This window comes from Garra rufa, chromosome 10 (assembly GCF_049309525.1).
Source record: "Garra rufa chromosome 10, GarRuf1.0, whole genome shotgun sequence".
Taxonomy (NCBI): domain Eukaryota; kingdom Metazoa; phylum Chordata; class Actinopteri; order Cypriniformes; family Cyprinidae; genus Garra; species Garra rufa.
This window is the reverse complement of record NC_133370.1, coordinates 11,407,079-11,427,288: the sequence shown is the minus strand read 5'-3', so window position 1 is coordinate 11,427,288 and position 20,210 is coordinate 11,407,079. Positions and strand designations below refer to the sequence as shown.

Sequence of the window (20,210 nt, the reverse complement as noted above, 5' to 3'; positions counted from 1 at the left end):
GCCAGGAATAAATGTGTCTGCCCACTCAGCACTTCAGTTTATCCCTTAGTCTGTTCTTCAAACACAGCTCCCAAATTGACAATGCACAAATTCAGCCTCAGTTTATCGCAGAGTCAAAATGTACTTCAGTGCACCTCAACACGAACCCTCAGGATCGTCGTTTATCAACAGATACCCTCAAGAACAACAGACCCTCAGAAACAATGTGCCTCAAAGCAAACCCTTAAGAACAATGTACCGCAACTTCAGTACAAGCCTTCAAGAACAACATTCCTCAGTCTCAATACAAACCCTCAAGAATAACATTTTTCAACACAGACCCACAAGAAAAATGTACCTCGATGCAAAGCCTCAGGAACAGTGTACATCAAACAAGGTTTTATTTCTAAATTATTAGTTTTAATTTTAATTTATTTTAGTAATTTTATGCACTTTTGGTATTTTTTTATCAGTTTAATTTTGTATTTTAATTCTGGCTTTAGCCATTTTAATGCTTTAACTGAAACATCGAAAAATACAGAATTTTTTTTTAATATTGTGAAATATTATAACAGTTTAAAATAATGGTTTTGTATCTTAATATATTTTAAAACCGAATTCATTTCTGTGATGCAAACCTGAATTTTCATCAGCCATCACTCCAGTCTTAAGTGTCACATGATCCTTCAGAAAGCATTCTAATATGCTGATTTATTACTTTTTATTATCAGTGTTGGAAACAGTTGTGCTGCTTAATATTTTTTCAGGATTCTATGATGAATAAATGTTAAAAAGAACAACATTTATTCAAAATATAGTACTTTTTTAACAATATAAGTCGTCACTTTCATTTTTTATCAGTTGGTCATCCTTGGTGAATAAAAATATTAATTTATTTAAAAAAAAAAAGAAGAAAAACAAATTAAATCATTTTCTGACCACAAACTATTAAATAATAGTGTATATTGTTACAAAATATTTCTATTTTAAATAAATGCTGTTTTTATTTATTTATTTATTTATTAAAGAATGCTGAAAAAAGTATCACAGGTTCCAACAAAATATTCAGTTTTGTTACACAACATATATTATATTCACTTAGAAAATTATTTTACAATATTACTGTACAATTGTTTTTCTAATAATCATATATAATTTTCTTAATCTTTTGATCAAATTAATGCTTTGATGAGTATAAACTTCTTTAAAAAATAAATAAAGCTGATAATTGCCAAGGCCATGTTTTTAAGTTTTTATTCTAATATTCATATTTTATTTAAACTTTATTTTGATTGCGAAAAATAAATTGTAATCATTTTTGTTTTAGTTAATAGTAACAATTCAAACCCTCAAAAACAATGGATGTCAACAAGTGTTGTATTATTATTTAAATACTATTATAGTAATTATTATTAACTTTTTTTTATATTTTCAGTTATAATTTTAAATGTAGTAGTTGTGTTTTGTGCTATTTATTACATTTCTGTTTAGCTTTAATTAATTAATGTGTTTATTTAATTATTTATTTTTATGTTCAGTTTTAGTAAATGTAGTACATCAGCTTTAATCTTTTTTAAGATTTTTAATTGTTTTAATTTTAATTAACAATAACAACTCTCATCTGCATCAATGACCTTGTGGCCATGCATCGTGAGGCAGCTGCGTTAAAAGGGCGTCCCGGGTTCGAATCCCAGCTCAGGGATCTTTCCCAGCCCCACTTCGCTTTTTTCTTCTTGACACATTCCAATCATAAAAAGGAAAAACACCCAAAAACAAATGAAAAAAAAAAACAAAAAAAAAAAACAATGACAACTCTGACCTCAAACCTTCAGGAACAATAGACCCCAACAAGAAGAACAAACCTCAACATACAGTAGATCTTCAGGGATAATCTTAACCTTAACACAAACCTTCAGCCACAAAACACTTCAAAAAGCACAATCTACTTTATTCTCATTCCTTAGTCAGCTCTAGCACCCCAGTTTCAGCTTAGGTCATCCTTTCTTCTTCTTTGTCTTGCTTTCTGACTTTCTCTTCTCATATCTTTCTCTCTTTAATCCTCCCTTTGGTCTCACCTTAATCATGTATTCTCAAACCTTTCCTGTTATCTCCACTATAAGTCCTACTTTCTGTACCATTCACTTTTCCTCAGAATGAATCATTCTGTTTATTGCTCCTCACATTTAGACTTTCTTTTCATCTTCCTCATTTGACAATTAGCAATATTCTCTGCTAATAAGAGTTCTCTCATCTGGTCTTGTAGAATGTAAACAGTTCAGTCACATTTCTCTATGGTTTCCTACAAGACTCTAATTAGCCTCATTTCTAACCCTCAGTTACAGGCTATCTTCTCTATTATTATTCCAAAGTCGTGTTTTCTCATCCACTGTCTCATCAATACTCTCAAATATATCCTCCCCTCCCTTCCCACAGCACACACACCAACAATTAGACTTTATAATGTCTCATTTCTGTCAGGGGATCTAGAAGTCCAAGCCGTATTGATCTTTTAAGCTGTCAGGACAGAATGCCGTCCATGTCATGGTAAAGCCAAACAGTAGATTGAAGATTTAAGCTTCCAAGGGAGCCAAAAGTTGATTTTCTAATGGGGGTTCATGGTGTAAATAACAACTGATCTCTTAATGTTTTTTGTCTTTTTCTCTTTCTTTCTCTCAGTTATAATGCAAGAGTGGTGGGCAATGGAGTTCATGCTCAAAGACAGAATCCAGAAGTAAGGGTGAGAGGTGTTGACCCTCTGCTTATGGATGTTAAAAACAAACTCGAACTCTTCAACGTGGTAAGGAATATCATTTGGTGACACTATTGCACACATCTGTTACATCTTAAAGGGATAGTTCACCTAAAAATAAAATCAGGGATGCACCGATAGTATTTTTGGCCGATACCGATACTGATTTTAACAAACAAGTATTGGCTGATTTTGATTCCGATGCTGATACCGGTACCGATATGTGACCCTGGACCACAAAACCAGTCTTAAGTCGCTGGGGTATGTTTGTAGCAATAGCCAAAAACACATTGCATGGGTCAAAATTATAGATTTTTCTTTTATGCCAAAAATCATTAGGAAATTAAGTAAAGATCATGTTTCATGAAGATTTTTTGTAAAATACCTACTGTAAATATATCAAAATGCAATTTTTGATTAGTAATTATGTATTTATGCATTGTTAAGAACCTAATTTGGACAACTTTAAAGGTGATTTTCTCAGTATTTAGATTTTTTTGCATCCTCAGATTCCAGATTTTCAAATCTCGGCCAAATATTGTCCTATCCTAACAAACCATACATCAATAGAACGCTTATTTATTGAGCTTTCATATGATGAATACATCTCAGTTTTGTAAAATTTAACCTTATGACTGGTTTTGTGGTCCAGGGTCACATATTAGTCAAAATATCAGTAACAATTGCAGTAATTGAAGTATTTTTTTCAAGATATTTCAAAATGTTTGCAGCATTTTTGTTTTGTTTATCTGTTAATGATTTAAGTGAAATACACTGAAATTTATTTTTCTTACTTACATTTTTTGTCTTGTTTTCAGCCATAAGGATTTTCTAGACAAGTAAAAATTATTTTCTTGTTTTCAGAAAAAAACTGGTCAAAATGAAGTGAGTTTTTGCTTAAGACAAGCAAAATAACTTGCCAGTGGGATAAGCAAAAAAAAATCTAATTTCAAACCGAAAACAAGATTAATTTTATTTTTATTATTTTGCTTGTTTTAAGCAAAAATGCACTTAATTTTGACTTGTTTTTTTACTTAAGACAAGAAAATATGTTTTACTTGTCTATAAAATCCTTCTTGATTTAAGAATTTTTAGATATTTTAGCTGGAAACAAGACAAAACATTTAAGAAAGAAAAGCATTTTTTGCAGTGTATATTTGGTGTGTGGGCCTATATACAGTGGTGTGAAAAAGTGTTGGCCCCCTTCCTGATTTTTTTATCTTTTTGCATGTTTGTCACACTTTAATGTTTCAGATCATCAAACAAATTTAAATATTAATCAAAGATAACACAAGTAAACACAACATGCAGTTTTTTAATGAAGGGGAAAAAAATCCAAACCCACATGGCCCTGTTACCCCCCTCCCTGTTAAAACTGTGGTTTATCACACCTGAGTTCAGTTTCTCTAGCCACACCCAGGCCTGATTACTGCCACACCTGTTCCAATCAAGAAATCACTTAAATACGAACTGCCTGACAGCGTGAAGTAGACCAAAAGATCCTCAAAAGCTACACATCATGTTGAGATCCAGAGAAATTCAGGAACAAATGAGAAAGAAAGTATTGAGATCAGTCTGGAAAAGGTTATAAAGCCATTTCTAAAGCTTTGGGACTCCAGCGAACCACAGCGAGAGCCATTATACACAAATTTCGAAAACATGGAACAGCGGTGAACCTTCCCAGGAGTGGCCGGTCGACCAAAATTACTCCAAGAGTGTAGCGACGACTCATCCAAGAAGTCACAAAAGACCCCACAACAACATCTACTTGCAGGCCTCTCTTGTCTCAGTTAAGGTCAGTGTTCATGACTCCACCATAAGAAAGAGACTGGGCAAAAATGGCCTGCATGGCAGAGTTCCAAGACGAAAACCGCTGCTGAGCAAAAGAACATAAAGGCTCATCTCAGTTTTGCCAGAACACATCTTGATGATCCCCAAGACTTTTGGGAAAATACTCTGTGGACTGACGAGACAAAAGTTGAACTTTTTGGAAGGTGTGTGTCCCATTACATCTGGCATAAAACTAACAAAGCATTTCAGAAAAAGAACATCATACCAACAGTAAAATATGGTGGTGGTAGTGTTATGGTCTGGGGCTGTTTTGCTGCTTATGGACCTGGAAGACTTGCTGTGATAAATGGAACCATGAATTCTGCTGTCTACCAAAAAATCCTGAAGGACAACATCCGGCCATCTGCTCGTGAATGGCTGAATGGCTGAATGGCTGAAGAAAAACAAAATGAAGACTTTGGAGTGGCCTAGTCAAAGTCCTGACCTGAATCCTATTGAGATGCTGTGGCATGACCTTAAAAAGGCGGTTCATGCTCGGAAACCCTCCAATGTGCCTGACAATTGCAACAATTCTGCCAAGATGAGTGGGCCAAAAGGGGGCCAACACTTTTTCACACCACTGTATTCCTTTTTATGTAGCCTATATAGTTTTATTATTTTTTTCTCCGTTCACAGACGCACTTAGGGTGTGTGATGTGACCTTGTGTGAATCCATGTTCTACACTATCATGCCATTTCTGCTGGTTTCACACAAAAAGCTGCATATTAGCCTACCTGCCATTCATTTTCACTTAAATGTAGATAAATATCGGTGGCTGATACATCGGCGCATCCCCAAATAAAACATCTGATCAGTTATTACAAATCAGAGCAACAGCATTGTTTATTATATCTTCCAACACTTATTTCCCAACGCTAATCATATCAGACAGTGTTGTCGGCCCGCTGCAGGCATTCTGAAGAAATGTGCTGATGTCTTCAGAAACGTTTTCCTGTTGTTGTTTGTGCTCATTCTGATAGACCTGATGGAGCATTCGTGCATTAACGGTGTGGCAGAAAACAAGGGCAGATGGTTCTTTTTCGGATGTGAATACAAATTCAAAGCTCATCAAACTGATCCTGATGTTCTTCAAAAATTAACTAACAGACGTAACTTCCACCTAATTAACGACACCCAGTACAGACTTTGAAATGATGTGTTTAACAGCTTTGGCTGTGGAGGAAGGGAGTTGTCACAAGTGGAAGTTAAGCTGATTCTGATGGGAAGTAAAGAATTAAAGAGAAGAAATGAGAACTGGCAGGGGCTGTAGATTGAATCTGTGCGGACTGACCTAACCGAGTCATCTGACTGCCTTGTGAACTGTGGCATCAGTAAATAATAGTGAGAACATCATGGCCTAATACACAAGCATACTGTACACACAGTGGCTTTAACTCGCATGACAAATCCATCTATGATACCAGTCAAAAGTTTTTGAACAAAAATATTTTTGATGTTTTTTAAAGAAGTTTCTTCTGCTCACCAAGCCTGCATTTATTTGCTTCAAAGTACAGCAAAACAGTAAAAATAACTTTTTTCTATTTGAATATATTTTAAAATGTAATTTATTCCTGTGATTTCAAAGCTATTTTTTTTGTTTTTTTTGCATATTTACTCCAGTCACATTATCCTTCAGAAATCATTCTAATATTGATTTGCTGCTCAAAAACATTTATTATTAGAGTAGTTTTTTTTTCTTTGATAAATAGAAAGTTCAGAAGAACAGCATTTATCTGAAAAATAAATCTTTTGTATCATTACAAATGTCTTTATTATCACTTTTGATCAATTTAAAGCATCCTTGCCAAATAAAAAATATACTGACTTTTAAATGGTATAGTGTATAATGTTATAAAAGATTTTTACTTCAGATGAATGCTGATCTTTGGATCTTTCTATACATCAAAATATCCTGAAAAAATGTAATAATAATAAAAAATGTTTCATGAACAGCAAATCAGCATATTAGAATGATTTCTGACGGATCATGTGACACTGAAGACTGGAGTAATGAAGTTTTGATCACAGAAATAAATTACATTTAAAAAAATATTTAAATAGAAAGCAGTTATTTTAAATTGTAAAAAATATTTCACAATATTACTGCCTTTGCTGTATTTTGGATCAAATAAATGCAGGCTTAGTGATTAAAAGAGACTTTTTTTAAAAATGTTAAAAAATCCTACTGTTCAAAAACTTTTGACTAGTAGTGCGTGTCGTAATAAGTTTGATGAACTGGATTATTTGTATTATAATTCAGATTGAATCCAATTCAAATAAAAGCGTTTATGCATTGATTTTCATTTGAGTTACATAGTGTTTTTTTTTTTTTTTTTATTGAAGCGGTAATTTTTTTTTCAATATTTGTATTTTACATATTTATTTATTTATTGAATGATAATATTTTATTAAGTTGTTCTGGGTTTGACTGTTCCCATTCCATTATTGATTTTTGTAATATCCGCTATCTAAGCACTTATTTCCAACTTGCCTTTAAACTAACAGAGAAATGAAATCATTCATAGAAAATTACTGATAACGGAAAAGCATAACAATTCTGTTGTGTCTATCTCATCTTCACCCCTGTTTCACCCTGATAAAGTTATGCATTTCTTTTTCCTCATATAGTGAGAGAATTTCTCAACAGAAATATTTCATTTCCTATTCCCATTATGAATACTAAAAAACCACCAGAGGAATCTGCTGTGTTACAGTCTCAGCGCAGAGAAAGAGAATGGAAATATTGATCCTGTGTACTTTGGAGGTTTGCATGGGGAAATATGTGGTTAAAGATACTGAGAGAGTGACACAGAGAGAACGAGAGCGTTGAAAGGAGCAGAGGTTCAGAAAACAGGCCATTTTGGATGGCAAAGAGCTGTTTTTGTCATGCTAATAGCAGGCCGGACACTCAAAGACTTTCAGAATAAAAGATGATTTTCCCAGAATCCCCCGAGGCTCTGTGTGGCAACAGTCTGTCCAGCTCTCTCGCTCTGCCACATGACCTTCCTTTCTTTCTTGCTTTCTTTCTAATTTCTTTCTTTTGCACTTTTTTGTTTCCTCTTATGTCACCGTGTATTTCTTTTACTCCATTTTAGTTTCTTTCTTTCTTTCTTTCTTTCTTTCTTTCTTTCTTTCTTTCTTTCTTTCTTTCTTTCTTTCTTTCTTTCTTTCTGTCACACTTTCACACTTTCATTTTTACTCTTATTTTACTGTGTATTTCTTTCACTGAATTTCATATCTTTCTTTTGCACTTTCTTTTGCACATTTTTTTCACTATTATTTCACTATTTCTTTCTTTCTTTCTTGCCTTCGCACTTTCTTGCTTTGGCACTTTTTTGCACTTTCACTTTCTTATTTCACTGTGTAGTTTTCTCAAATTTTCTTTCACTTTAATTTCGCTGTGTATTTCTTTCACTCCATTTGACTTTTTTCTTTCTTCCCTTCTTTTTTCGCTCTTTTTCTTTTGCACCTTTTGAACTTTATCACACTTTCTTTATCACACTTGCTTCTTTTGCACCTTCAAACTTTTTTCCTTTACTCCATTCCACTGTTTTCTTTCTTTCACACTTTTTCACACTTTGTGTATATGTATACATAATAAAACTTTTTCGCACTTTCTCTTTCACTCTTATTTCAGTGTGTATTTCTTTCTTTCTTTCACACTGTTGCACTTTCTCTTTCACTCTTATTACACAGTTTTTCTTTCTTTCTTTCAATCTTTCTTTCACACTTTCTCTTTCACTCTTATTTCAATGTGTATTTATCTCACTCCATTTCACTGTTTTCTTTTTCTTTCACACTTTCTTTCACACCTTTTCACACATTCTCCTTCACTCTTATTTTACCTTTTCGCTTTCTTTTTCTTTCACACTTTGTTTCGCACTTCTGCATTTTTTTTTTTTTTTTTGCATTTTCACACTTTATTTCTCTTTAGCACTTTTTCTTTCTTTTGCTCGCTCAATCACTGTTTTTTCTTTTGCTTCCTTGTTTGCTCTGTTTTGGGTTCTTTTTTTTTTTTTGCTCTTTTTGTCTTTGACTTTTGCTTTAGCTTCTTTCTTTTGCTCTGTTTCTTTTGCCTTTTCTTTTGCAGTTTTGCTTTTTTGTGCTTTCCTTCTCGCTTTTTTTTTGCTGCAAATTCTTTTACTCTTTTGGTGCCATTCCAAGCAATTATTAATGACGTATTCTTTAAATGTCTTGTGTTGCATTTGTGATAGAAAATTGTGAAAAAGTGCCATTCGATGTGATAAACAGGTGTAATGCAGTTGTTTTCCATTTTTTTACAACTCTTCTCTGTCTAGTTACAGTAGTTAACAGTTGACACTGATACTCACAGTGGTAATCACAGTACATTCAGCTGAAGTCTGGTTTTGACCCAAACAGTTGTATGAGCGTGAAAACAACTTTTACCCGTACAACTTTGACGTTGACCATTTGTGACTTTTGCCTAATGTTGCTTCCCTCACTTTGATATTTCTGGATAGCTGTTGAAGAGGTGGGATCCACCCAAACTAATTTGTTTGTGAACATAGCAGAATGTCTGGAGACCTTCAATCCAGATTCATCTCAGATGGGCTGGTCTCCACCTTAGCTCACAGTTAAAGCTCATTCCTGGCTGCAGTCATTGTTTGTAACATTGCAATTTATTGCTTAAATGCAGGAAATTGCCGTCTGGAGAACTAGCAATTCAGATTGTTTCAGTCACAGCAGATTACAGTTTTATACATTCAAATGTTTCTGAAATCCTGCATATTTGGCAAAGCAACAAAGTGTCACAAATGATTCTGGTTCAGTACTGATGATAGTGATTCCTAATCTACTAACAAACAAATAAGATTTCCTAAATATGTTCTATCTGCTAAGTATCTGTGTAACAAAATAGTTTGAAATATTTTTAAATATCTGATCTTCATTAAAAACAGATGCATTGAGAGGCAAAATTCCATGTAATATTGACAGTTCCACATGAAATTTTTCACAAAATTGTTTTATTTATATTTTTACTTTTTAATGTACTATAAGTTCAAGAAATGTTTAAATAATCAGTAATGCATATTGTATATAATGTATGTAATGTGTGTAAAAAATTGCAGTGCAATCTCAGATTTCCTCTGTGGATGTTAAATTAGACATGAAACAACCCAGCCGTGGTGTGATGCCTGTAGTTCAGGTCACCGGTGGCCCACCCCTCCCGTTAAAGCTCAATAAATACGTCTAATTCCCCGTAAATATTCTCGACAGGAATCTGGAGGACAGGCCAGCAGCACAGCTGCTTTTGGGTGTGGAGACACAATAGCATCTCTGTGCTCGGGTGTGTGTTTGTGTGTTTTTCAGCACTCATACAGCATGTCATTGCACTCATGAGTGTCAATGTGGACTATAGGGAGGAGAGCTTTACACTTTTTGAGTATCAGAACGGGCTTGTGTTGACCTGCGGCACTACTGTTCTCTAACACCTGCTGTACAGGAAGTCTGATTTACTGCATTACAGAAAATCGTGTTTGGACTACCAGTACATTTGGGTGGATTTTCCATCAGTAAAATGAATAGTTCACCCAAATATGAAAATTATGTCGTAAGTGTTTCACTCTCATGCTGTTCCAAACCGGTATGACTTATTCTTTTCTGCCGTGGAACATGAAAGGAATAATTTAATGAGCTGCTTCTTTCCAAACAATGAAAGTAAGTGGTGACCAGGGACTGCAAAGCTCCAAAAATACTCATAAAACCACCATAAAAATGTTCCATGGATATCTTTGTGAGAGAAACAGTCATTATTAAAAATTTTACTATCAACATTTTCAAATTATAAGCATCAAAATTAGGCATTTTAGAGCAATGAAAGTGTTTTTTTTTGTGAATATCTTCAATATTGGTCTGTTCCTAAATGTACAGTATCTCACAAAAGTGAGTACACCCCTCACATTTCAGCAACCTTTTAGTGTGTCGTCTCAAGGGACAATACTATAGAAATTAAACGTGTATATATTTTAGAGTAGCCAATGTGCAGCTTGTATAGCAATAGAGATTTACTGTCCTCTGAAAATAACTCAAAATACGGCTATTCAAAATAGTTGGCAACAAAAGTGAGTACACCCTAAGTGATAACAGCAATATGTTGTTTAACCATGCAAAGCCACATGTCCTATTCATCATGTTTATGTTTTTGTCTGCTTGACAGGACCATACAAAGTTGTGTATCTTGTATTAGAGCAGTTAAAATTAGGTGCTTTAAGTACTATTCTCTCATACTGACCGGATGTTCAACATGGCATCACATACCAAAGAACTCTCTGAGGATTTGAGAATTAAAATTGTTGCTCTCCACAAAGATGGCCAAGGCTATTAGAGGTTCAGTAACACCCTTAAACCAAGTTACACTACAGTGGTCAGGGTCATACAGAGGTTTTCCAAGATGGGTTCCATTTGGAACAGGCCTTGCAAGGGTCGATCAATGAAGTTGAGCACACATTCTGTGCGTCAGGTGCAGAACCTGGCTTCAAAAAACAGATGTATGAGTGCTGCCAGCATTGCTTTAAGGGTTGCAGTAGTAGAAGGTCAGCTTGTCAGTGCTCAGAGCATACACTGCACACTGCAACAAGTCGGTTTGCAAAGGCGTCGTCCCATAAGGGGGCCTTATCTGAAGCTTGTTCACAAGAAAGCCTGCAAACAGTTTGCTGAAGACAACCTGTCCAAAAGCATGAATTACTATGAGACTATAAGATAAACTTGTTTGGCTCAGATGGTGTCCAGCATGTGTGGTGGTAGCATCGTGGTCTGGAGCTGCTTGAGTGCTGCTGGTACTGGGGAGCTGCAGTTCATTGAGAGAAACATGGATTCCATTATGTACTGTACATTCTGAAGCAGAACATGATGCCTTCGCTCCAGAAACTAGGCCGAACGGCAGTTTTCCAACATGATAACGATTCCAAACACTCCACCAAGATGACAACTGCCTTGCTGAGGAAGCTGAAGGTGATGGAGTGGCCAAGTATGTCTCCAGACCTGAACGCTATTAAGCACCTGTGGGGCATCTGGTCAATTCTATGCCCAGGATAATTAAGGCAGTGCCAGATAACAATGGTGCTAACACATTACATCGACACTTTGGACAAGTTCACTTAGGGTGTACTCACTTTTGTTGCCAGCTATTTTAACAATAATGGCTGTATGTTGAGTAATTTTCAGGGGTACAATAAATCTGTACTGCTATACAAGCTGCACATTGACTGCTCTAAAATATATCCAAGTTTAATTTCTATAGTATAGTCCCTTGAGAAGATATACTAAAATGGTTGCTGAAATGTGAGGGGTGTACTCACTTTTGTGACATACTGTAAGTATCTTCACTTGGAATCTATTGAAAGAGTCATATAGACTACATTTGTGCTTATTTTTAATTGTTTCAGTCATTTGTCTGATTGGGGTCAACTGTGTGTATTGAATTGATCATTAAATCTTGTCCTGTATTTTTTTCTTAACAGTCCCTTCTCTGCTAGCAGGGTATCAGGTGTGTGTGACCGCGGTATAGTGATGTTCTGTATCAAAGGCTCGTCTCTTGTCTGAAGCCTCAGGGAGAACAGAACACTGTTTGAAGTAGGTAGATAGATCTACAGCTCTGTAAAGAGCTCAGCACTGCCCGTCATGTATCTGAACACATCCGAGTTCACTTTAGGCATAATATCAACAACAGTGATGTGAAGATAAAACAGTGATTAAAAGAGCTACGTTCAGTGGCACTGTACTGTGATTGATACATGGACATCAGTAAATACACATCAGTTGAATTCATGTTAATGAGCAGAGTAGCTTCTAAACAGCATATACACTGAAATAATGTGGTGTAGGATTTACTTTAGAACAGTTGTTACTCAGAAATTACTAGTGAATTTTATAACGACAAATACAGTTGAGGTCAAAAGTTTACATACACCTTGCAGAATCTGCAAAATGTAAATTATTTGACCAAAATAAAAGGGATCATGAATGCTTATTGTTTATTTATTACTGACCTGAATAAGATATTTCATATAAAAGACGTTTACATATAGTCCACAAGAGAAAATAATAGTTGCTTGATTTTTAATACTGTGTTCTTTAGAAAAATCCTTCAGGTCCCACAAATTCAGTGGTTTTTCAGCATTTTTTGTGTATTTGAACACTATATGGCTTTGAGATCAATCTTTTAACACTGTGAACAATAGAGGGACTCATTTGCAACTATTACAGAAGGTTCAAATGATCACTGATGCTTCAGAAGGAAAAATAATGCATTAAGAGCCAGGGGTGTAAACTTTTGAACAGAATGATGATGTGTACATTTTTCACATTTTGCCTAAATAACATATTTCTTTCATTTAGTACTGCCCTTTAGAAGCTACAGAAGATACTTACATGTTTCCCAGAAGACAAAATTAATTAAATTACCCTGATCTTCAAATTCCAAAAGGTTTTCACCCCCAGCTCTTAATGCATGTAGAAAAAATAAAATAGTATTTTCTTGTAAAACATAGTTTAGTAATGTTTGTTTTATTTGCAAAGTGTATCTACAGTAATATGTTACTAGTTGGTAAGCTGAGGGAAATAATTGTTTATTGCGATTAATGTTGTCAGTGAATGTAAGTTTAATCAATTATTTTCCAAAAAAATATATATTTTTAAATTGTATTTTGTTGTCTTGTACATTAAAAACATGTAAGTTTCTTAAGAAAAATTGACTGGAAAAGCACATTTGTGTTTTTATGCTTTTACCAGTACTGATATGTCTATAAAATGCTAAGTTTTTGCAATTTCTGATTCAAAATTAGTATATATATATATATATATATACTATATACTATAGCCATTTATTACATTTACAATCCCTAGTTTTAAACATTTAATAGATGTCTTTCAGCATTTTTACTTGCGTTTGGGTGGAGGGATAACTAGTGATATTCATTCATTTTCATAGAAATAATAAAATCACAAGAGTCTGAACTAAATATTTGAGTATATTCTCAACTAATTAAGAATATTTCTTGAATTAATGTTATTTTTCTAATACAATTAGCTGTTTTTTTTTAATTGTTTATTTTGAGCATTAATCTAACCAAATTAGTGACATTTATGCTACAGTATATGCTAATGTGGTAAGAATTATTAAGTGTGCTTGAAAAATGTTTCAATATCTTTATCTTTAAACAAATTACACTGTTGATTGATAAAATCATTGTGCTGTGATGCATCATGCCTAACAGCGCTCTTTAACTGTAGTAAACCTCTTGAAACGCATGGCCTCTCGTGGCTTATTGCTTTAACATCGAGCTGTGAGTGTTTCAAATCTGTGAGCACTTAAATAACTAATGCATGTTTTGCTCTGACACGTCTGTTGTAGCCTGTGCTGGCCTGGTCAACTCATTTGCAAGCCACTTTAGATAAAAGCTTCTGCTAAATGAACAGAAATAAATGTAAATGTGGTATTAATTTAATCTATGAAGAATTGTCTTTTTTCTCTCTGGCATTTCCTGTGATCATTGAATTCAAAGATGTTGTTTATTTAGTCAAACTGCTTTAAAAGAACCTTTGCAGCTTTAAATTCTGATTAGATGAATCATATTCAGAACCAATAGATGATATAATATAAAAAAGTATTATATTAGTACATTTAAAGGGGTCATCGGATGCAAAACTAACTTTTACATGTTGTTTGAACATTAATATGTGTTGGCAGTTTGTGTACACAACCAACCCTACAATGATAAAAATCCACCCAGTGGTATTTTTTAATCTTTAAAAGTAATATCCCCTTTTTAAAATCAGGTCATTCTCAGCTTCTTGTCGGTGTGACAACACACAGACAGAGGCCGCTCCCACGATAGTTGATTGACATGAGTGCCTTACCTTAGACCCGCCCTCACCGAGCTGAAACAGTCCGACTCTGATCGCCATTGTGTCGACTCAGGTGCAGGGGAAGACAAGAATGTCTCAGATTGAGCGATTGAGGTGTTCTGTTGTTGGATTGAATAATGATCATAGCAGTAGTCATTTATTCCCGACATCTGAGCCGCTGAAGACGCAGAGGATAGCATTACTTTTGTTTTTAAAAAGAAAAGCACCGATCCCGATCTACATATGTGTCTATGTTCGTGTGAATCGTTCCTGATGCAACTTCACCCACAGCAGAAGTGAGTATAATGATTTTTCTGCATCTTTGCAAACGACCTTTTATTAATAATGTGCTTGTGCGGCTAAAGTAAACATTACGGCTCATAATCCCACATCAGAGAGGGGCAGGGTGAGCAGAACTCATTTGCATTTAAAGGGAAAAAAAAAATTAGTTGATTTTTTGCAGAGCTGATTTTGACAAGGTAAAAGGGTGTTTTTTACACTACTAAGATTTTTTTAACCAAAGTATATTATAGACTTTTCATTAAGACCTTAAAGAATCATATGAACTTGTGGAAAATGGGCATCCGATGACCCTTTTAATCATTTATTTGAACACTGATACTCTCATTATACCATGTTATAACTTCATTTTTGTATCTCAGAAGTCAAAAACCTCATTACATAGAAGTATTAGTGTTATCCATGGCCTCTTGTGGCTTATTGCGTTATGTAATGTCTGTGTGGCTGTAAATGGAATCAAAAGCATTTAGATGGACATCTGATGTCTCACTCTGTTTTGTAAAGTCGTGATGTTCTGGACGGCAAACCTTGAATCACACAAACATGCAAACAGAACAGAATCCTCTGCTTCCACAACAGGATGGATGACCTCTTCCTGTCCTCTAGTCTCTTATAATCGTTTTTCTCTCCTCTTGCAACCTCATTGCATCTTACCTCTTCTCATACCATCTCCTCTCTCTCTATAGTCTCACTTTGTCTCATTATTCTGGTTCAATTCGTACGTCTTTATTCTCTGTGATTCTCAGATGGTTGTCTAGTTTGATCACATGCCTGATGGCTCACAGATCGCTCCTTACACAGTTTTATCATGTTCATTATATTGTCCAGTGGACGTTGTTTTATAGTGCTACGTGTGAATCCACGACTCCCTAACGGCTCCATTTAAGCAGCACGTCCTCTGCGTCCACGGAAAATATGAGCGTGTTTGCCAGGCGCTCTAATGTCTGTGAAATCCCTTTTCCTTCAGGAGAGGAGGTCAATGACATGAGCGCTGTGCCACGCCAGACGCCGAGCTCTGTTTGTCCTGGAGACGTGAAGCTCAGAGCAAAAGAATGTAGCCGAAAGAAGCAGAGGGCATTCTGTGGCCTTCATAATGATGTGCACACTCCTGTTTGTCACTCCCCCTGTCTCTTTCTTTCTTTCTTTCTTTCTTTCTTTCTTTTTCTTTGTTTCTTTCTTTCTGTCTTTCTTTCCTTTTCTTTCTTTTTCTTTTTCTTTTTCTTTTTCTTTCTTTCTTTCTTTCTTTTTCTTTGTTTCTTTCCTTTACTTTGTTTCTTTCTATCTTTCTTTCTTTCTTTCCTTTTCCTTTCTGTCTTTCTTTCCTTTCGTTTTCTTTGTTTTTCTTTTTCTTTTTCTCTTCTTTTGTTTCTTTCTTTCTTTCTTTCTTTTTTGCTTTCCTTTTCTTTCTTTCTTTCTTTCTTTCTTTCTTTTTCTTTCCTTTTCTTTCTTTCTTTCTTTTCTCTTTCTTTCTTTCTTTCTTTCTTTCTTTCTTTCTTTCTTTCTTTTATTTACTGTATTAGGGAACATTTTTGAGTGTTTTAGTGAAATGTTTTCTAAGGAAATTTTTATTTTGGGCATTAAGTATGCTCAAAAAAGACGTGTTGCTTGCCAATTACTGAATTTTATTCTGGGTCAAGCTAAGTTGGCTATTTATTGTAGCAGGAAAAATAAGATTGAACAGAAACCTGGGCAAAATGTTACTGTCTTGTTTTCAGCTTTTGTAAAATCTAGAGTGTTGATCGATTTTAAATTTTACAAAGCTATGGATGATCTTCTGTCTTTTGAACAAAAATGGTGTTTTAAAGGAGCATTATGTTCTGTGATTGAAAGTGAATTAGTTTTTTCACATTTCCTGTAGTTTTTTTTTTTTTGTTGAGGTGATGATTTTCTTTTGAGTTCTTGTTTATGTGATTTTGTAATAAAGAGCATTTCAAATTCAAATTCTTTCTTTCTTTCTTTCTTTCTTTCTTTCTTTCTTTCTTTCTTTCTTTCTGTTAACTAAAACTATATAAAAAATAATATAGTACAAATAAAAATAAAATACAGCACATAACAAAATTATACAAAATTCTAATAAAAAAAATTCAAACAGAGAATGTTTTGCCCTTCCGCACATTCTTTTTCAGTCTTACTGTATTTCTTTTACTCCATTTCAGTTTCTTTTTTCTTTTGCACTTTCTCTTTCACTCTAATTTCACTGTGTATTTCTTTCACTCACTTTCAGTTTTCGTTCTTTCGTTCTTCCTTTTGCACTTTCTTTTTCACTCTTATTTCACTATTTCTTTTACTCAATTTCAGTTTCTTTCTTTCTTTCTTTCTTTCTTTCTTTCTTTCTTTCTTTCTTTCTTTCTTGCTTTCTTTCTTTCTTTCTTTCACACTTTGGTTCTTTTCCCTTTAATTTTTCCCGACATGCTTATTATTGTTAACTAAAACCATATAAAAAATAATATAGTACAAATAAAAATAAAATAAAGCACATAACAAAATTATACAAAATTATAATAAAAAAAAAAATTCAAACTGAAAATGTTTTGCCCTTCCACGCATTCTTTTTCAGTCTTGTTTTACTGTATTTCTTTTACTCGATTTTAGTTTCTTTCTTTCTTTCTTTTTCCTTTCGCACTTTCTCTTTCAATCTAATGAAATAAAGCTGAAATAAAATATAAATATTTGAGGAAAATTGTAAACTAAATAAAAATTATTGTTCTTTCTTTCTTTCTTTCTTTCTTTCTTTCTTTCGCACTTTCTTTCTTTCTTTCTTTCGCACTTTCTTTCTTTCGCACTAAGTAAAACTAAAAACTATTTTAAACAATTGTTAATTGAAACATATACATATAAATATTTGATGAAGAACACAAAATAAATGAAAATGAATAATGTTGCCTTGGCAAGTTGAAGCATTAAAATGACTGTAAATTTACTAAAACTGAAAAAAATTATAATAAAAAAAAAAATGTCAAAAGCACATTTGTGCTAAATTACAAAAAAAAAATCAATAAAAAAAACTTAATGTCTTTTTTAACTTTTTTTTTTTTTACAACTGGCTTACTTTTTTTTAGCTAAACCTAAAACTTTTAAAAACAGTTTTTAATTGAACTAAAGCTGAAATAAAATATAAATATTTGATAAAAACATAAACAAAAAAAATGGGTAATGTTAAAACATTAAAATGACTAACTGGAAATAAACCCTAAAACTAATAATAAATTAAACAATAAAATAAATAAAATAAAAATAATTTTAAAAATTCAAACTGAAAATGTAAATGTAAAAAAATAACACCATTTCTTTACTTTTTTGATCGTCTTGACTTGACTTTCTTCACATACACTGCCATTCAAAAGTTTGGGGCTGGTAAGATTTGTAAGATTTTGTAAGGTCTTTCTTTCTTTCTTTCTGAATCTCTTTTTGAAAATAAATTCAACATAAATAAAATAAAATAAAATTTAAAGGTATAATAACTAAAATAAATCAATAAATGGCAAACACACATGTAAAATAATAATAATAATAATAATAATAATAAAAACGTACTAAAAATCGATTAGAAAAATAACACAGTTTCTCACACTCTGTCTTTCACACTTCCTTGACTTTCTTCACATACACTGCCATTCAAAAGTTTGGGGCTGGTAAGATTTCTAAAGTTTTTGTAAGATTTTGTAAGGTCTTCTGCTAATGCTGAATTAACTTGATCAAGAATAGCCTACTGTAAAAACAGTAATATTGAGAAATATTGTATTATTATTCAAAATATCTGGATTATTTATCTGGATTAAAATGTGATTTCCTCCTGTGATGCGAAGCTGAATTTTCAGCACCATTACTCCAGTCTTCAGTGTCACATGATCCTTCAGAAATCATTCTAATATGTTGATTTGCTGCTCAAGAAACATTATTAATATCAATGTTAAAAACAGCTGTGCTGCTTACATTTTTGTCCAGGATTCTTGACGAATGAAAGCGATTATTTGAAATGACCTCGAGCTATTGAACAATAGTGCATGTCTCACTTTTCTGCTTGTCTTTTTCTCTTTCTGTCACATTTGTCTGTCTCTTTCCATCTTTCTGTCAGCAGTCTCTTGTTCTGGTCATCATGAGGTGCTAGAGTCTGGCTCAGTGAGGGTGGGACTGTCAACTACACACACTGCCAGTGTATGTGTGTGTGTGTGTGTGTGTGTGTGTGTGTGTGTGAGAGATAATGAGAGCGCAGAGCTCAACCTAGCAGCAGAAACCCTCTTCAGGGAGTCGTGAGAAAGAAAGCTTGGCCTCACATACATACACTGCTGCTCTGTTGCCCTTTAATGTCTTAAGAATGTCTTCTTGCATGTTTGTCAGCTCTCTAGTGAGCTATTGTCCTGCTCTCACACAGATTTATAAACCCGATCACTTTCTCTCTCCCTCCTTCTGTCTGTTTCTCTTACTTTTTCACCTCTCTCTCTCTCTCTCTCTCTCTCTCTCTCTCTCTCTCTCTGGATGCCAGTGTGAGGTAAATATGCAATATTTTACCCTCATTTTGGTCATTAACTCCTGGAATGTGTTTTCTTGAGCCCTGCTGGGGTTTGTTCAACAAAGCAGCATGAGCTATTAGCCAGTAACACACACACACACACACACACACACCTCGACCTGCTCTTACCACAGGATCGGTCACTCTGGCAACTCAGGCTTTGCAGTAAATAGACGTTTAAGGCACATGGGAAGGAATTTGATCTTGTGCATTCCACTGGACCTGTGTGTGTTTATATTTTTGGGAGTTGGTGCATTGAAAACTTTTACAGACTTAAGTACCTGATTTGTCTTTGGATGAGTCCGCAGTGGAAAAGAGAGACGTTATTTCCGTCCTCAGGCATCCAGTCTGTGAACTTCTCTGAGCTTGCAGATGACTTATTTTAGCACACGAACTATGAGATAATCATTTAAAAACTGGACGTATAAACTTCTTACATTAGCTTCATTCAGACAGGCAGCAAATTGCTGTGTTTTCTTAAATTTACTGACTCAAGCCTGGTTTGTTTTGTAGTCAAAATAAAAAACCAAACACACATGAAATCGGATGTTTACAAGCCTGATCCAAATCACATCTGTGTCTGGTTTGAAATCCGATTAAAATTATATTTGGGCATTAGAAATGGTCAGATTGGATTTCATGACTTTTTTTCTCATCGTTTGTGATTCTTTTAATCTGTCAGATGATTTTTCTGTTCGCTGTCCACACCAGCACTGTGCGAAGTGGCAATAAACAGAACACACTTTAGTTAGTTTTTGTTAGTTTGATAGTTTGTTTGCTTGTTTTTTTTCCTCATTTTGGAGTAAATAGAACTTCTTTTAAACAAGATGGATTTCTTTAAGCAAAATTTGATTTTTGTTAAAAAAAGGTCATATTTATTATTATTTTTAAAAATATTTGTAATTAGTAAAGACAGATTAAATTAAACAAAAGCAACAGTAAAGATCTTTGCATTGTTACAAACAAATCTAAAA

At 33.9% G+C, this 20,210-nt stretch overlaps 1 protein-coding gene across 2 annotated transcripts in view; it reads left to right on the top strand.

The window, feature by feature from the left end:
* gpc5c (glypican 5c) overlaps window positions 1-20,210 on the top strand; it is a 167,431-nt gene that overhangs the window by 94,440 nt on the left and 52,781 nt on the right. For both annotated transcript variants that reach the window (XM_073849542.1, XM_073849541.1), the window contains one exon: window positions 2,656-2,776. In XM_073849542.1, the coding sequence (XP_073705643.1) occupies window positions 2,656-2,776 (121 nt within the window). The remainder of the gene's footprint in view (window positions 1-2,655; window positions 2,777-20,210) is intronic.